The sequence below is a fragment of the Phyllobates terribilis genome, unplaced genomic scaffold (assembly GCF_046119375.1).
Source record: "Phyllobates terribilis strain yellow unplaced genomic scaffold, ASM4611937v1 Scaffold_4__5_contigs__length_816908805, whole genome shotgun sequence".
NCBI lineage: Eukaryota > Metazoa > Chordata > Amphibia > Anura > Dendrobatidae > Phyllobates > Phyllobates terribilis.
This window is the reverse complement of record NW_027362764.1, coordinates 406274978-406292090: the sequence shown is the minus strand read 5'-3', so window position 1 is coordinate 406292090 and position 17113 is coordinate 406274978. Positions and strand designations below refer to the sequence as shown.

The 17113-nt window shown below is 45.7% G+C and overlaps 1 protein-coding gene across 1 annotated transcript in view; it reads left to right on the top strand.

Annotated features, from left to right (window-relative positions):
• The first annotated feature begins 806 nt into the window (after positions 1-806).
• The window catches only part of TMEFF1 (transmembrane protein with EGF like and two follistatin like domains 1), a 282319-nt gene continuing 266012 nt past the window's right edge, over positions 807-17113 (top strand). The window contains exon 1 of the mRNA XM_073678601.1: positions 807-1378. Within this exon, the coding sequence (XP_073534702.1) occupies positions 1222-1378 (157 nt within the window). The 5' untranslated portion in view covers positions 807-1221. The remainder of the gene's footprint in view (positions 1379-17113) is intronic.

Here is a 17113-nt window from a genome sequence, read left to right as displayed (position 1 = left end):
AAAGTAGGGTGAGTAACACCAGCATTGCCCCTGATTTGTTTGTTCATATGCATGGACTTTGGTAGCCAATGAAGAAGCAGAAGAAGCTTGGGGGCGGCCACTGAAGCTGTGGTCACTTCTCCATCACAGCTACTGAACCAGGATATCATCAGGGGATAGCGGTTACAGAAGCTGTGGTAAATTCCATGGTGCTGTACATAAGAAGGGGTTACATACAAAATACAAATATAATTACAATGCACAAACTAACAATGAAAGACTGGTACAGAAGGTGGAGGGCCCTGCCCTTGTGGGCTTACAGGCCACAGGGTAAATGACAGCAGTGCTGCCCCATGAAGACATCCTATGTCTGGGTGTGTGAGGGGCTGACAGCAGCCGTGGGGCAGTGCCTACAGAGCCATCCTCCTGTGACGTCCCTGAGATTCCCCTCAAATGAAACATCACAGGAAGTAAAGAAACAAGCACATAAAGGGAATAGCAGGAGGATGAGGATAAGGAGGATGGTTGGCAGTGTTATAGTAAAGCAAATGACAAGAGTGGTTACAGATATATATATATGGTGGTGAAGGATCACCGCAGTCTACACTGATCACGTCCTGTATTTCTGACTATATGTGCTATATATGTATGCTGTGACACTATTGTATTAGCCTATATACAGTTCTACACGGTGATCTACCCATGCACAGTGCCAGTGTGCGGGCACAGCTCTGCCAGCACTCAGCTCTGATGATGAGCATCATGTGGGGTTTACTACTGGCTACAAGGAGAGGCATGGGGGCTGCCGTCACGTGGTCCCCTTCATCTTCTCCTCCTCCTCCTCCTCTACTCAGTCCCTTTGTTGTGAGCAGCAGCCACACGTATTTCGCCCATCTAGCGGCTGGTGACATTGCCTCTGCTGCTCGGAACAATAACCCGGCGGAAAGTGAAGGGGCAATCAGGGAAGGGAGGGGCACAGCAGGCAGCGCCCGGGGGTCACACTGCTGCTTCCTCTCTATCATGGTGCTGAGGATGGGTGACAGCCTCCTGTGAGGTGCTGCCCTGTATGAAGACACTGGACATCACTGGCTCCTGTACCAGGCTGAGGAGCAGGGAATGAGGAGGACGTGCCCGCTGCTGCCCCGTGCTGTGTGCCATCATTGATGCTCTTGGCCTGCCCTAGCAGCCGGTACCTTCCTCGCCCCAGCCGCTCGTAGCACCAGCATCCCGCTGCCCCTCGCCATGGACGGATCGTCTGCCCCTGTCTGCGGGCGGATGCCTCCCCTGTGGTCCTGCTCTTCAGTGCTGCTCTTCTTCCTCGCCTTCTCCGGGGTCCAGGCGTCCAACCAGCTGCCCAGCGAGTGCCAGAATGGCAAGGGCAAAGGCACCAACTGCTCAGGTACCGTGCCCTCCTGTGTGCTACACCTACTGGGTGCCCGCCAGCAGCAGCAGCAGCCTGCATGGGACATGGCGAGCAGCTGCCCAGCACGCACTGTGTGCATTGTACAAACACTGTATATGTATACTGTATATATACCATTCTCATAATGGACTCAGCACTGTTTATATACATATAAACTGTATGTGTTACATTTATATATAGATATTTATAAACATGTATCTAGCTGTATCCAATTTACTAACCTAGACCTAATTCATGTCACACATACTATAAAACTACACATTATTGTGTGCTAATATATGTGCTATATGTATTGTACTGTACAATTGTATTGTACTATATATCTATACATATATTTATACAGCAATCTGCCTTTCTATATATATATAATTCTATACATTATAGATAGATAGATATACACCTAATGAGTTTATTGAGCTGTGACTTTAGCTTTGTCAGGGTCCCAGTCCTGGCACCATCTGTGGTATTTCTGGAAATAAGGACTATTGTATATGTAATTGTGCTAATAGGGCTTCCCATTGTATTAGACAAAGCCCCCCGGTTGGCGTATAACGGAGCAGCACTATTGTTTTAGTATATTCCTGTCTGGGGGAACAATAGGACGTGCGGCTCCCTGTGCGCTGGTACAGTGTGTCGGCAGATGATCCATCAGAGCTTGGTCACTGGCAGGTGCTTGGCAGGAGTCATTAATAAGCCAGCCGCACCCCTCGCTGGATATTGCTGGGCTCTTCCTGTCACTTTCTGGAGGAGCCCACAATTGCCGACGTGATATGACCCTTAGTGACCCAGAAAGATGATTGTTGTGGGCACAGTAAATGAATCCTCAACATTGACTTCTGCTGTGTCCAGTCTTGTGCCCAGCACAACTCCTCTGCCCCAGTGCCAGGGTAGCAGTGCATCCGAGAGCTATTCCATCCCCTCTATAGGATTCCCTCGTGCACGCTGCCCTGCTGTGTACTTGACTTAATATGAAGTTTTGGTCATGCTCATTTATTCGTGTTGGGTTAATTTATTTTCAGCCCCGAGGGGCGTTTAACAATGGCCTAATAATTGCAACGTATGCTAATCACTCACAATGGTGGATTTCTTTATCAAAGTCTCCCGGAGACAAGGCGTAACCTAATACGTATTAGTACAAGCACATAGAAGCATTGGAATTGAATGGAGCCAGAAAATAAATCTAGGACTCGCCTGTTGGCCCTGATATTAGCAGAACGCCCCATTTCTAGGAGCATGTCATGATTGTTGGCTGAAAAATAACCCTTTGTTAGCTTTGCTAGAGTGTAAAATGCTATTGATCAGTTCCTCTGCATTGTCATCCGGTTCTGTTTTGTGGGTAATGGCATGAAAAAGCATTTCCATGAATATTAGAAAATAACAAAAATAACAGTAACAGAAATCTCAAATTGTGTAAATGAAAATGTCAGCTCCATCATTTCATGAAATCATGTGGGAAAGCTGTGTGACAACGAGGAGGTCTACTAGGGAAAGTGCCCCCGCTGAGGGTGCCATGGGGGAGCCACTCTGCCTTGCCTGCCAGGATACATGGCTAGGGCAGCAGACCGAGGTGAGAAAAGCCTAGTTGTTGGAATAGTGGGCTAGGGCTGTTGATGTCCAGGGACGTCCTGTGATGCCCCCATTTCTCTTGTGACGCAATTAGTTTTCCTCACAGAGGTGTTAGCAGGTTCCACCTATTAGCTGCTTGCTATAACATGGTATATAGGTCAGTATTAAAATGTGAATGACTACACCAGAGACATTCATCCGTCTTCCCACTGTGAAATCCTGCAAAGCGAAGCCTCTTTAATTCAAAGATTGGCACTTGGCTGGGTGTGGAGGGTGGTCGCAGCATGAACTGACCTCATGGTCCTCGGTTAGAAAATCAATCTCTAAAAAATGTCTTTAAAGTTCAAAGAACTGGATGAAATTCTGCTTAATGAAAGGTGATTTCAATACGAGAATAAAGGGAAACGGCTTCAACTTTGTTTAAGCTGGAACCCAAGTACGCTGATAGAGCAAGGAAAACTGATTGTACTTGTTATGCATTTTTCCATCTGATAAACATCACAAGCTCATGTCTGATGATGACCTAATAGGACGTCAGAGGGGTAAGATTTCGTAAATGCTTGTTTTCCCCATGAATGAACAATTCTGGAACATCTTTCTGCATAATTATGTATTGTTCCTCTGTTATTCCTCCTGGAAATATATGAATTAATTGACAACTGAGCATGACCATTTCCTTGTAGGTTGGATGCGCACCTACACAGTCAGCCCTGATTGGACAGTTCCATTATGTAGGGAACTATGCCATTTTCACACATTGTGATGAACTTGGCAGTATCATATATACTTAGGAGGATGCCGAATCCTGGTGAGGAAACCCACAGTCAGCCTATGGACCGCAAAACACGGATGTGTGAAACTGGCCTGAGAGTGATGACATAAAAGAAGATAAGAAAGCATGTAAGAATGAGGGAACATTTTGGTTAAAGGTTTTATCCAGTTCAATAATGATGGCGTATCTTTAGCGTAGCCCATGAGTATTAGATTGGTGGACCCTGGGCACCTACAGCAGCCAACTGCATAAAGGAGCCACGGCACTTCCCCACCATTGCTTATACATCTCTGTACAGCTGAGCACTGTACTTTCAGTAACACAGATGATCGGTATTGTAGGCTTATCTTATTCATCAGGCTATGGGAGAAGATTCCCTGAGACGGCACCCTTCTTGTAGTGTGTATCATCAGATAACTTTCCTATCTGCAATTTGATAGGTAGGGAAGCCATATAATTTTCCTTACCAGGCATCAGAAATGTAAGGGTATGTTCACATGGAGTTTTTTCGTGAAAGGTCTTTGACGCAGATTCCATGCCAAAAATCACGTTAAAAAAATCACGTCAAATATGATTTCAACAAGCTTCCCGTTCATTTAAATTGGAATACGTGCCTACTGCTCATGTCGCTATCTTTTTAACATGTGGTAGAGCAACATGCCAAATCTTTACAGGAGTTTTTCACAGTCTTGTGATTTTTATCGTATTTTGTTTATGCATATTTGACAATGTCTGAAATGTGTCAAAGAGACATACCCTATTGTTATACTTATAGTATGATAAAAACCATGAGGAAAAAACGCATGAAAACAGTGCCAGAAACCGCATGAAAACAGTGCCAGAAACCCCATATTATTGCAAAAACGCTTTAAAAATCTGTTTTTTTTATGTGGCCTTTTCAGCCTGAGAAATCCATAAAACACTACTTGTGAACATGAATCAAACCTGTAGTTAGGCCAATGAAAACAGCACATCTTTAAACAGTATGTACATACAAAGATATATACAGTATATACAGTATATATATATATATGTATATGTATATATTTATATATATGTATTATATAGCATCAGGTTGACATTTTCTGCATATTTTCCTGAACAGTTCAGTTTTAGGGTATTATACAGAATAACTGGGCTCCAGCCTATACCAGATGCTATCAGTTCTTCCTTGCAATAGGGCTATGTACACTTTGTGTAAATTTGGTGAACAGAACATAAACAATGTGCCCTTTTTATCTTAAATAAAATCTGCTGCCAAAATGACCCACCTTGTAATGTTCCCCATTGTGCAGAAACATGTGATTGATATGACAAACAGAGTCCTAAACTTAGCTTAGGATGAGTTCACACGTGGGGTTCACGCCAACATTTACAGCACAACTCATGGTGGTTTTCAGATTGACTGTTATGGTCCCACAATCTTATCCTGAAAGGTTCAGTTTTCTAATTGTTTCCGATGGTAGAAACAATATGTACTCAGCTCTAAATTGAAAACATGACTGTGGGTAGAAAAGAATAAAAATGATTATTGGCTGAGATGGGGCACATATTTCGAGCGACATGGTGCCCTGGACAAGCATGTGGAGATGTGACCACTATAGATGGCGGCACTATCGGTATTTCTAGGTGATGATATTTCAGCTATGACGCAGGATGGTTTTATTTTCTCTTGGCTTCAGAGTGTAAAACAATCCCATTGTTTCTTACAAGAGCGCAGTTTAAGGTAAGAACGCTTCCAAGATCCCAATGTGTCGTGGAAATGTTCCTTGCGCTTGATCAGCTCTAGACAGACGTATCATTTACAGTCTGTTTTGCCACCTGTTCTGTAGCTAAATAATATTCTTCCTATAGGTCTGAATTCAGCCCGGTTTCATTTTACCAGCTTTTGTTAAATGGCAGTTACATGCTTTCAATTAGAGCGTTGACAGTCATCCCATACCGAGCATATTAAAGTGTGAAGAATGCCCTACAAGTCTGGAGCGTGTATGGGCATCCTGTATTAATCAGTGTTATCCTGATCTTTTATTATAGTTGTATTACAAAGTCACAAGAGACAATATATCGCTAGAATAAAAGTATACGTTGTATCCAAGAAATGACCCCGGGCATCAATGCAAAATCTGTAACAAGGACCATTTATAATACTGGTGTCCTCATACAATATATGCCACTTAGACCCAGGTGTAACTGCTATCCCTTCACCCCCTGTAGCAATGCTATTGTAAGTAAAATGAGATTTGCTTGTAATTTAGCATCCTTTTCCTTGCCTTCCCTTTCATACATTAACCTTCTTTAAGTATTGCTGCATTCATTCTCCATTGATAATTGTGCCGTGGAAGGTCATAATTAGGTACGCGGCCTTGTAGCAGAGGGTTTGGTGGCCCTCAGACCCCGCTGGGTGAATGGAAAAGGGATTCTCCGTCCCTCATGCTGTGCTACAAGTTACCGCAATCTTATAAGTGGAGATTTCTCTTACGTCAGATTATAATTGTTCTTTTAATTGAAAGAAGCTTTCAGTTACAGAAATTGTAGGAAATTAATATTATCCCAACTGCAGTGATAAATACACTTAAAGGGTTTGACCACTACTAGTCCATCCCCCTTCTTAAGTACTTTATTCCCTCTTGTAAAATAAACATACCCTATACTCAGTTGCCGTACCACTTCTGTTCCAGCGATGTCAGCCCTGGGTTTCCTGAGGCTTGCATGACATTGGTATTCCACATGATACCTGCCGCCAATCAGTGGCCGCTATTGAGCTGGTGCGCTCTCTTTTTTCAGATGAGCCTTGGACGTCCAGGGGAAGTGTGACCCCTGCAGCCAATTAACAGCTACTGATTGTTATAATACGTGAGCCCTGCAGCCAATGTCACGTGAGCTTTAGGGAAACACAGCGCTGACATTGCTGAAACATCGCCGGATAAGACGTAGTAAATACTGTTTTAAATAAATGGTTATCTGAGTAGAGGACAACCCCTTTAAGGTTAGGGCTACACAGCAACTTTGGCCGTGACGCAGGATGCAAGGCCAAATATCTTTATGTGTAGCTGCTACACATGCACACTTTTTGTGGTCGCAGTAAACAAGGTGTCACATTCACCCCATTCACTTGTATCGATTCTTGGCCTAAGTCGACGTATAGTTTCAGTCTAATTATTCCGTACTTCAGGATACTACTTTATGTTAGATAGATGTTATTCAACACCAGCAGCAAATAACTCAAAATCACATACATTTTGTATAAGAACCTGGATTCGGTGGTACTTTGGTGGGCGAGTTCAACCCTGGTTAAACTGACAGATGCAGCCAAGTTTAACTTGATAAGTATCACACCATTTTGATAACTTGTCACAGAAGGTTATCTCATTTAATAGGATTAAGATGACTTAACATTGCACAAGCCATTGACCGATGTCATGTAAGGTTTCAAATTCCCTTTTTTCTGCTGTGATACCATAATGCTGTATTATGGGTGTTAAGGTAACTTCGCTACATCTGTATTTCTCATTTAGGTCGGGGTCACACGACCGTGATTCTCTCATGCAAGAGAATCTGATCTACTATGTAAATGATACTCGCCTAAACTCTGATCAGAGTTTGATCCAAATGTCAGCTTAGTGTGATCCGATTTTCTCAGAGAATTGTAGCACAAGAGAGGAGAAGATGGAGAAGGTGAGGAGAAGATGGAGAAGGTGAGGAGAAGATGGAGAACAAGATTCCTCTTTCAGCAGTTCCTGCTCAGGCTTTTGTTAGGTCCACTCTACCCTTGACTTCTGGGAATATGAGGATTATAGATAAATTCATGCAGATTCAGGATGTAAAGTATGCAAAGTTAAGGAGAAGAATAAATTGCAGAGTGAAATCTGCAGCAAATCCACTAAAACGAAAATCTCAATAAAATCAGCTCAATTTAGTGTGGATTTTGCTTCTGTGGATTGCACTATAGAATTTTCACTGTGGAAAGTCCACAGAATATCAGTCCTGTGTGAACAAAACCTTGGCAGGAAGGTCACACTGGAGAACTGGAGGTCACTTGAGTAACAAAATGGGAGTAAAAAAACATGTACATTTTTGCTGAGTCGCTATTTTATTAGGCAGAGAATATCACTGATGACCGTATCGCCCACACGGAAACGTAGACAGCTATAGACGTTACTGGGTCACGACTGATTGGCTTTCCATGTTTCCATATAGCTTGTGTATATTCAGCAGCCAATCTGAATAGGCAGAGCTGGAGTATAAAGTAGGCCTCACACAAGCTCCAGAAAAAAATGAATCAAGTAAAACAGTTTTTTTGTATAGAGCACTCGTGTTAAATACAAAAGAGCAAACGATAAACAATAGTTTAAAACAAAAAAACAATTGGAGGGAAAAATAGAAAAATCTAAAGCTTGCTGTGTCACTGGTATTGGCACCCTTCACATTTTGACTCGCCTGTAGTAAATCACAAAAGAGACTCACCTATGATTAATTGTCGGTGCCTATGTGACATGAATTAGCCAATGAATGATGACTTCACTGTTTTAAAAAGCCACATGATAGGCCCTGTTCCTTTGTCACAATGGTGAAGACAAAGGAGCTGTCTGAGGACATCAGAACTGCTATTATTAGCAAACACAAGACTTCCAAAGGGTATAAGGTTTTCTCCAAAGACCTTGGTAACCCAGTTTCAACAGTGCGCAATGTTATTAAGAAGTTTTCCAAGCATGGAACTGTCAAGCACCTCCCTGGACATGGGGGAAGGAGGAAAATTGACAAGAGATGTCTTCGAAGGTTGGTGTGAATGGTGGAAAAAACACCACGTCAAACATCCAAAGACCTGAAGGCCAACCTGGAACAGTCTGGGGTCATCGTTTCAACAAGTGCCATATGCTGCATATAATCCAAGCTGATCTTAATGGGCGAAGGCCAAGGAAGAAACCATTGCTGAAGAAAATACATAAAAAGGAACGACTGATCTTTGCCAAAGAGTACCTTGACAAACCTCAATCCTTCAGGGAAAATGTTCTGTGGACAGATGAAACAAAAATAGAGCTCTTTGGCAATGCAAAGCAACAGTTTGTTTACAGACGGGTAACTGAAGCTTCTAAGGAAAAGAACATCTTACCAACAGTTAAGCATGGTGGAGGATAACTAATGCTGTGGGGTTGCTTTGCTGCGTCTGGTACTGGAGGCCTTGACCGTATCACAGGAATCATGAAATCAGAATTATCAAGAGATTTTAGAGCGAAATGTCCTACCCAGTGTAAGAAAACTTGGTTTGATTCGAAGATCATGTGTCCTCCAGCAAAACAATGACCCAAAGCACACAGCCAAAAGTACACAGGAATGGTTGAAAAAGAAAAAATGGACTGCTTTAAAATGGCCAGCAATGAGTCCTGACTTCAATCTCATTGAAAATCTTTAGGGTGAGCTGAAATCTGCCATTGGGAAAAAAGAACCCTGCAAACATTCAAGAGCATTCAAGAACAAACTGCAAAGGAAGAGTGGGAGAAAATTCCAGCTGAGAAGTGCAAGAAGCTTATAGAGGGCTACAAGAAACGTTTGGAGGCTGTCAGCAATACCAAAGGGTGTGCAACCAAGTATTAATTAGGGGTGCCTTTATTGCTGCACATGCTGTTTATTTTGTTTTTTTCTTTGAAATTGCAACATGGAAGTTGAAAAACAATGTTTTATTGTTGTATTACTTTGGACCACAAATTAAAAAATCCTGAGGATATAACTTTGGTACATTTCCATTTATTTCTGAAGATATTGTACAGTCTATGAAAAAAATGAAGGGGTGCCAATAATGGTGAGCAGCACTGTATATGGACCGCAATACACAGACTGACCCAGGGTGTCCCAACCCGAGCTTACAGCCACATATATGCTTGTAAGTTTGGGTTGAGAAACCCTTGGTAAGTGCGTGCATTTCGATATGTATATATACCATTATATATGGCCATCTGGAACCGGCCTTATAGTCTCAGCAAGACGTTCATTATACCAGTATGTGAGGAAAAGAAATAGCAGGTAAACATAACCAGTAGTGTTGAGCCACCCCCGTAGTGTTCGAGTTCGGTTCGGTTCGTCGAACACCCGTGTGTTCGCCGAACTGTTCGTCGAACTGTTCGTCGAACATCTTCGAACACCGTTAAAACCAATGGCAGGCAAACAAAAACACATAGAAACACATAGAAAACACCTTCAAAGGTGTCCAAAAGCTGACAAACTGCTCAGAAGACACAACTAACACATGGAAAAGTGACAAGTACATATAGTCATGCGAAAAGAAAAGAGGTGGAGGAGTAAAAGGAGGGGGAGACACAGATATAGGCATGTCATGCCCTTCTAAAATCCAAAAAGTGAGAAGCCGAGACGGCCAGTCCGCTCCTGCCCGTGCCACCTCCGTGTCGCCGGGTTTGTGCCAGAGCCGCGGTGAACCCTGACGGCCAGCCCCCCTCTCCCAATACTGGTGCCTGTCCGCTGGTGGGTCGAGAGAGCCCCCCTGTGGTGGAGGCAGCTCTAAGCTTTTTAATTTAAATTGTCCCTCTAATTTGAATGAATACACTTTAAATCCATTTACAAGGATCTATTGGAGGGCAAGTCTCATGCCAGCAGCCGCGTAATTCCAGCTCCAGTAGCGTCCACTAAAGCTGCTGCAGTTAAAAAGCTTTTATAAGGATCGAGCTCGGCTGTCCACCGCAAGGCATCCTAGTGCCAGTCCCAGCCCCTATGCCTTGGGGTGCCTCCTGATGCTCTTCACTGAGTATCCCGTGGTCCCGAAGCATTTCCTTTGAAAAAATTAAGTGTCCAAACTACAGGTGGTGTAGCTTGCTTAACAGCCGGGATAATCCGCTGACTAGCAGACACTGCTACTAGGCACAAAGTATTTCCTGGGCTAGATGCAGTTAAAAATTTGTAAGTAGATACTCTCGTTGGATGCTGAGAAAGCATTCCATAGAGTCTCCTGGCACGCCATATATGATTCTCTTAAAAAGCTTGGGGTAGGGGTCTAGGGGACCCTTTTATAGCCAAAATCACGGCCCTGTATCACAATACGTCACCTAGGCTGAAGATAAATGGAACTGTAGCACCGAGGGCTCGGTTGCTACAGACGTATTGCACCTCACCCAGAGGTGTGATATCTCACTCTCAGATAAGGATGGAGTGTGGATCAGGACCCGACACCTGCATGCATTACACCACATTGCCGTGGGGCAGGGCGACCAATATGCCCCTGAGATGGGCACGACAGTCCCTGTCCCTGGCTGGAGTGGGGGGAGGGAACACTGAGGAAGGGGAACCCTGCAGTGCAGGAGCAGGGAGGAAGCAGTTCCTGGGTGCATTGAGAAGGGAGTATAAAAGGTGGGCACCATCTTAGTTCAGTGCAGAGAAGTCTGAGCAGAAGTGGCAGGGAGCAGGGGCTCTGCATGAGCTTTGCTCCGGAGGCGGGCCTAGTAACAGAGGCCCAGGCCTGCAAGAGGGAGAAGGAAGGAAGAGGAGCGGAGAAGGCTCCAGGAACGAGGAATGAAGGGATCCCAGGGGTGCGGACGGGCGAGTCGCCACCGCACGCCCGAATCCACCTGCGTGGAGGGGTCAGGCCAAAGGGGGAGACCGGTCCCCGAACTAGTGGAGGCAGGAAACGACCCTCAGCTAGAAACCGGAGGCTCTGACATTTTATGTGGCGCAGCCCCTTGCTCCACCCGCTAGGAAGGCACCACATAGGGTCAGGGAAACTGGCGCCAAGTTTACCAAGAGGAGGCCCGAGGCAGCCGGACAGAAGTGTTGGTAAGAAAGGCCAGACAAAGGACACACAAAGGGGGTCCTGTGAAGCGCTCCAAAGTTATCTGGGAGTTGTCTGAGCCCCTCACCTGGTGAGCACAGTACGACGTGGGCAGCCGTTACCTGCAGACGTGGTCTGGATAATAAGAACTGTGAGTAAAGGCCCTGAACTGCATCACTGACTCCGTGTCGTTACTGCTGCTGCCCTGCACCATCACCCCCATCCTCCGCATACACTGCCCTGAGGCTATACTCCTCCCGTGGGGAGTTATGCTACGCTCTGCTGCACCCACAACACCAGCCTTAGCGGTCTGCCCTGTAGCGGCGGTTCACTCTGACCGCAATCCACGTGTGGCGTAGTCGGACATTTAAACATCAAAACCACATAAATAGTTCCGCCACTGGTTTGACCGCCCTGAGCCACGGAACCGGATCGCCGCCACGAAGACTACAACCACCAGCATCCACCAAAAAGGGTCCGGCTCCGGGTGTCCCAAGGCCCAGGGGGTGCGTCAGAACATTTTCATCACCTTTCACAATCACCAATGGGACAAGGCAGGGATGTCCTCTGTCCCCTCTCTTATACATCCTAGTGACGGAGCACCTGCTCTCATCAATTCGCCATAACCCCAATATTAGGTGGATTGAGGTGGGAGGCACCGAGTACAAGTGCTCTCTATTTGCTGATGATGTCCTAGTATATATCACTCAATCACATATATCCATCCCTGCTGTTATGGCTGAAATAGATCACTTTGTTACATGGTAAAATTTTAAAATCAATGCAGCGAAGTCTGAGGCCCTCGATGTCTCCCTCCCTAAATCCATATAGGATTCCATCCAGTCCAACTTTCCCTTTGCCTGGCCCTCACAGGGTATCAAATACTTAGGAGTTCCTATTCATAGAGACCTCTCCCATCTATGTTATCTTAATTTTGGGCACTTTATTGAACAATTCCATACAGACCACGGTTGGCAAGTTAGAACTGTAAGATTCACTACGTGAACCACTGGTGTTTTGTGGAAAAGCACATGTACACCGCGTTCCAAATTATTATGCAAAAAGTGTTTAGGAGTGATAAGGGAAGAATTTGTTTGTTTGTCAGTTAAACTCATTGATGGTGATGTGTGTCAGGGCTCTTTATATCACTGTAAGCAATTGCAGACACCTGTGCTAATTAGTTTGGCAGGTGTGTCCAATGAAAGGCAAGACTACTTAAGAAGGCTCTCTCACATTATTAAGCAGCCTACATTTTCTGCCAAAATGGGAAAGAAAAAGGATGTGTCGGCTGCTGAGAAGCAACAAATTGTGGAGTGTTTAGGTCAAGGCATGACTACAATCAACATTGTGCGATGATCAGGATGAAGTGTCTTGGCAATCAAGAAGTATGTAGCTGATTCACAGTACACACGTGTGCGTGCTGATAAGGGCAAATTGAGGACTCTTTCCTACAGGCAATTACGTCAGGTTGAAACAGCAGCGGCAAAAAAGCCTTGTCATAGCAGCAGACAAGTTTTTGAAGCTGCTTGTGCTTCCAACGTCCCCCGAACAACAAGATGCAGGGTCCTTCAGAGGTTTGCAGCTGTGCATATGCCATCCTGTCGACCTCCTCTATCCACTTCACACAAGCAGAAACGGCTCCAGTGGGCCAAACATTACATGAAGACTGATTTCAAAACTGTTTTGTTCACGGATGAGTGCCGTGCAGCGCTCGATGGTCCAGATGAATGGAGTGGAGGATGGCTGGTTGATGGACACCCCACGCAAACACGGCTACAGCGCCAACAAGGAGGAGGTGGAGTAATGTTTTGGGCTGGAATCATGGGGAGAGAGATTGTCGGCCCCTTTAGGATCCCTGAAGGCGCTAAAGATGAACTCCATAATGTATGTGGATTTTCTCAAACAGCACTTCCTGCCATGGTTCAAGAAGAAGAACCGTGTATTTCACAGCAAGATCATTTTTCTGCATGATAATGCACCATCTCATGCTGCACATAAAACATCTGCATCTCTGGCTGATATGGGCATAAAAGGGGACAAACTTATGGTGTGACCCCCATGCTCCCCTGACCTCTACCCCATTCAGAACCTTTGGAGCATCATTAAAAGGAGTGTCTATGATGGCGGGAGGCAGTTCACATCTAAGCAACAGCTCTGGGAGGGTATTCTGTCCTCATGCAAAACAATTGAAGCAGAAACCATCCAAAACCTGACAAATTCAATGGATGAGAGAGTTCAGAAGCTCCTTTCGAACAAGGGGTCCTATGTGAAAATGTAACATCACCTAGAATAAAGTTTTGAGTTGAAAACTGTTTGATTTCAGTTTCTAACAACCTGCTAATGCTTATAATTTCAAAAATGACCATTATTTTGGTCTTTATTAAAATGAAAAGGTTGATCGAAAAGTTTGGGGGATCTAAGAGTGTGGCAACCCAGTAGTCATGATTACTTCGAATTCTGACAATATGAGGGTCATGCTGCAGGTAGTGCAGCAAGAAGGCACTTATGTGTCTTGCGCATCTCGGAGCCCCAAAATTATTTTCCGGGCTAGATGCAGCTAAAAATTATTTTTAATTTTAAATCTGGTGAAGCTTATTATAGATGGCCTAATAGGATCAGTGCTGCACACTGCTACAAAGCCCAAATTATTTTCCAGTCAAGATACAGATAAACATGATTAGTAATTTGAAAGCTTAAAACGGTTGGTAGGGTGATTTTAACCAATCATCAAGCTTTTACTCTCCCCAGGATGACACAGGGGTAGAAAAGTCGTTTCGGATCCATGATTTGTTCATCTTTATGAACGTGAGTCTGTCTACATTATCAGTGGAGAGCCGCGTGCGCTTATCTGTCAGCACACCACCAGCAGCGCTGAACACACGTTCAGACAGAACGCTGGCTGCGGGGCATGACAAGATCTCCAAGGCGTAAGTGGCTAGCTCCGGCCATTTATCCAGATTGGAAGCCCAAAAAGAGCAAGGGTCCAGTGACACAGTCGTGGCTTCAATGTTTACTTGGAGATACTCCTGTACCATCGTCTCTAGGCGTTGACTATGTGTCAGACTTCTTGTCTCCTGTGGCCTTGCAAAGGATGGGCTAAAAAAGTGGTGAAATGATTCCGCAAAATTGATGTTACCAGCAGATACTGTGGTTCTGTTACGGTTTGAGTGCTGAACACTTGACGGTCCCACGGTTGGCAAGTTGGAACTGTGAGATTCACTACGTGCACCACTGGTATTTTGTGGAAAAGCACATATAAGATTCTGCAACAGTCTCTGCTGATACTCCTGCATGCGTGCATCCCTTTCTATGGCAGGAATAATTTCTGCAAATTCACTTTTGTACCGGGGATCTAACAGTGTGGCAACCCAGTAGTCAGGATTATTTCTAATTCTCACAATTCGAGGGTCATGTTGCAGGTAGTGCAGCAAGAAGGCACTCATGTGTGTTGCGCATCCAGGAGCACCAAGTCCCTGTTGTGTTGGTGGCGAGGTAGCAATCATGCTTCCTTCCTCTGTCCTCTCCCCCCAACCTCGCACAACAGAAATGTGATCAAGGTCTCCCTCATCTGATGAGTCTTCCATCAGTTCGTCCTCCACTTCTTCCTGGGCTCCTGCACCTTCCTCACTAGTTTGGCTGCTACCATGCGCCCTGGTAAAATCATCTCCCCCACCCTCACATGCCTGCCGCCTTGGTGCTGCCGACCGTCTGGACCTTGCAGATGTTAGCCCTTCCGCATACAACTCCTCCTCCTCTACTTCCTCCACCTCCTCTTGTGCCACCACCTGACTCCGAATTCTGTTTAACATGTGCTCCAGCATGTAAATCACCGGAATAGTCATGCTGATAATGGCATCGTCAGCACTAAACATCTTCGTCGCCATTTCAAAACTGTGCAGAAGGGTGCATAGGTCCCTGATCTGAGACCACTCCTCCAGCGTGATTTGCCCCACCTCTGAATCTCGTTGGCCCAGGCTATACGTCAGAACGTATTGCACCAGGGCTTGTCGGTGCTGCCACAGTCGCTGCAACATGTGCAGAGTTGAATTCCACCGGGTAGGCACATCGCATTTTAGCCGGTGAAGTGGCAGGCCCAACGACTTCTGTAGAGATGTAAGTCGCTGAGCTGCGGGATGCGAACGGCGGAAGTGAGCACACAGCGACCGTGCCCTCTGCAGAAGGCCATCTAGTCTGGGATAGTGGGCTAAAAATTGCTGGACAACCAGGTTCAACACGTGAGCCATACAAGGCACGTGTGTGACATTGCCCCGGCGAAGGGCCGCACCCAGGTTTGCAGCATTGTCGCACACGGCCTTCCCTGGTTTCAGGTCCAGTGGAGACAACCATTCATGAAATTGGTTCTCCAGAGCTGACCACAACTCCTCAGCTGTGTGACTCACATTTCCCAGACATTTCAATGTAAAAACCGCCTGATGACGTTGAGCCCTACTGCCAGCATAGTAAGGAGGTGTGCAGGATCCCTTCTGCGCAGTTAGAAAGCTTGTGGCATGACCAGACAGGCTTTGGGTGCAGGTGGAAGACCGAGAGGAGGTTGAGGAGGCAGAAGCAGTGGAGGAAAAATGACATAAAGAGGATTGACGCACAACTCGTGGGGACGGCAAGACTTGGACAGCAGCCCCTTGTCCTGCTGTCACCATAGTTACCCAGTGCCCAGTCAGCGACATGTAACGCCCCTGTCCATGCCTACTCGTCCAAGTGTCTGTGGTGAAATGCACCCTGTCACACACAGAGTTTCTCAAAGAAGCGGTGATGTTGTGTGCGACATGCTGGTGGAGCGCAGGCACACCTTTCTTTGAGAAGTAGTGCCAACTGGGCATCTGGTACTGGGGCACTGCGACGGACATAAGGTCTCGAAAATCCTCTGTGTCCACCAGGCGGAAAGGCAGCATTTCTGTAGCCAAGAGCTTGCAGATGGTGAAATTCAACCTCTTAGCTTTCTCATGGCTAGGAGGAAATGGTCTTTTACTTGTCCACATCTGAGGGACCGAGGGCTGGCTGTTGTGCTTAGACGGGGTTGATAAGGGTGTCCCCGGCAAACTGCCGGTCTGTGAGGAAGATGCAGGCGGACATGTTAGGTTGCCTTGATCCAAAGGTGGTGCTATCGATGTCGGACAGCGCTCAAGACCAGCTGGTGTTACCACCTCCAAAGAAAATGATGACCTGCCAATCACGCTGGCTGTTGCGGGTAAAGAGGTGGCAGGTCTGCGCCCCAAAACAGGTGTGACTGCTGTCCCCCCAGTCACAGAGGATGAAGAGGCCGCGGATGCACAAGATATGGCAGACGGTGGTTGGCCCGGCCGGCTAGACCGCATTGTAGCACACTGAGCTTCCCACTGCAACTTATGCTTCATGTCCATGTGCCGGTTCATGCATGAAGTACTCAAACTATGTATTTTTTGGCCTCTACTTAGCTTTTGCTGACAAATGTTACAGATAACACGAGTTGGGTCATCTTTATCGATCTGAAAAAATGCCCAGGCTATGCAAGGCTTAGCACCCATGCGACCTGAAGAGCCACCACGACTTGTGGTGAGAGGCAGAGTTGTGTTTGAGGATGCAGTTGTTGACGTGCTTCCAGTAC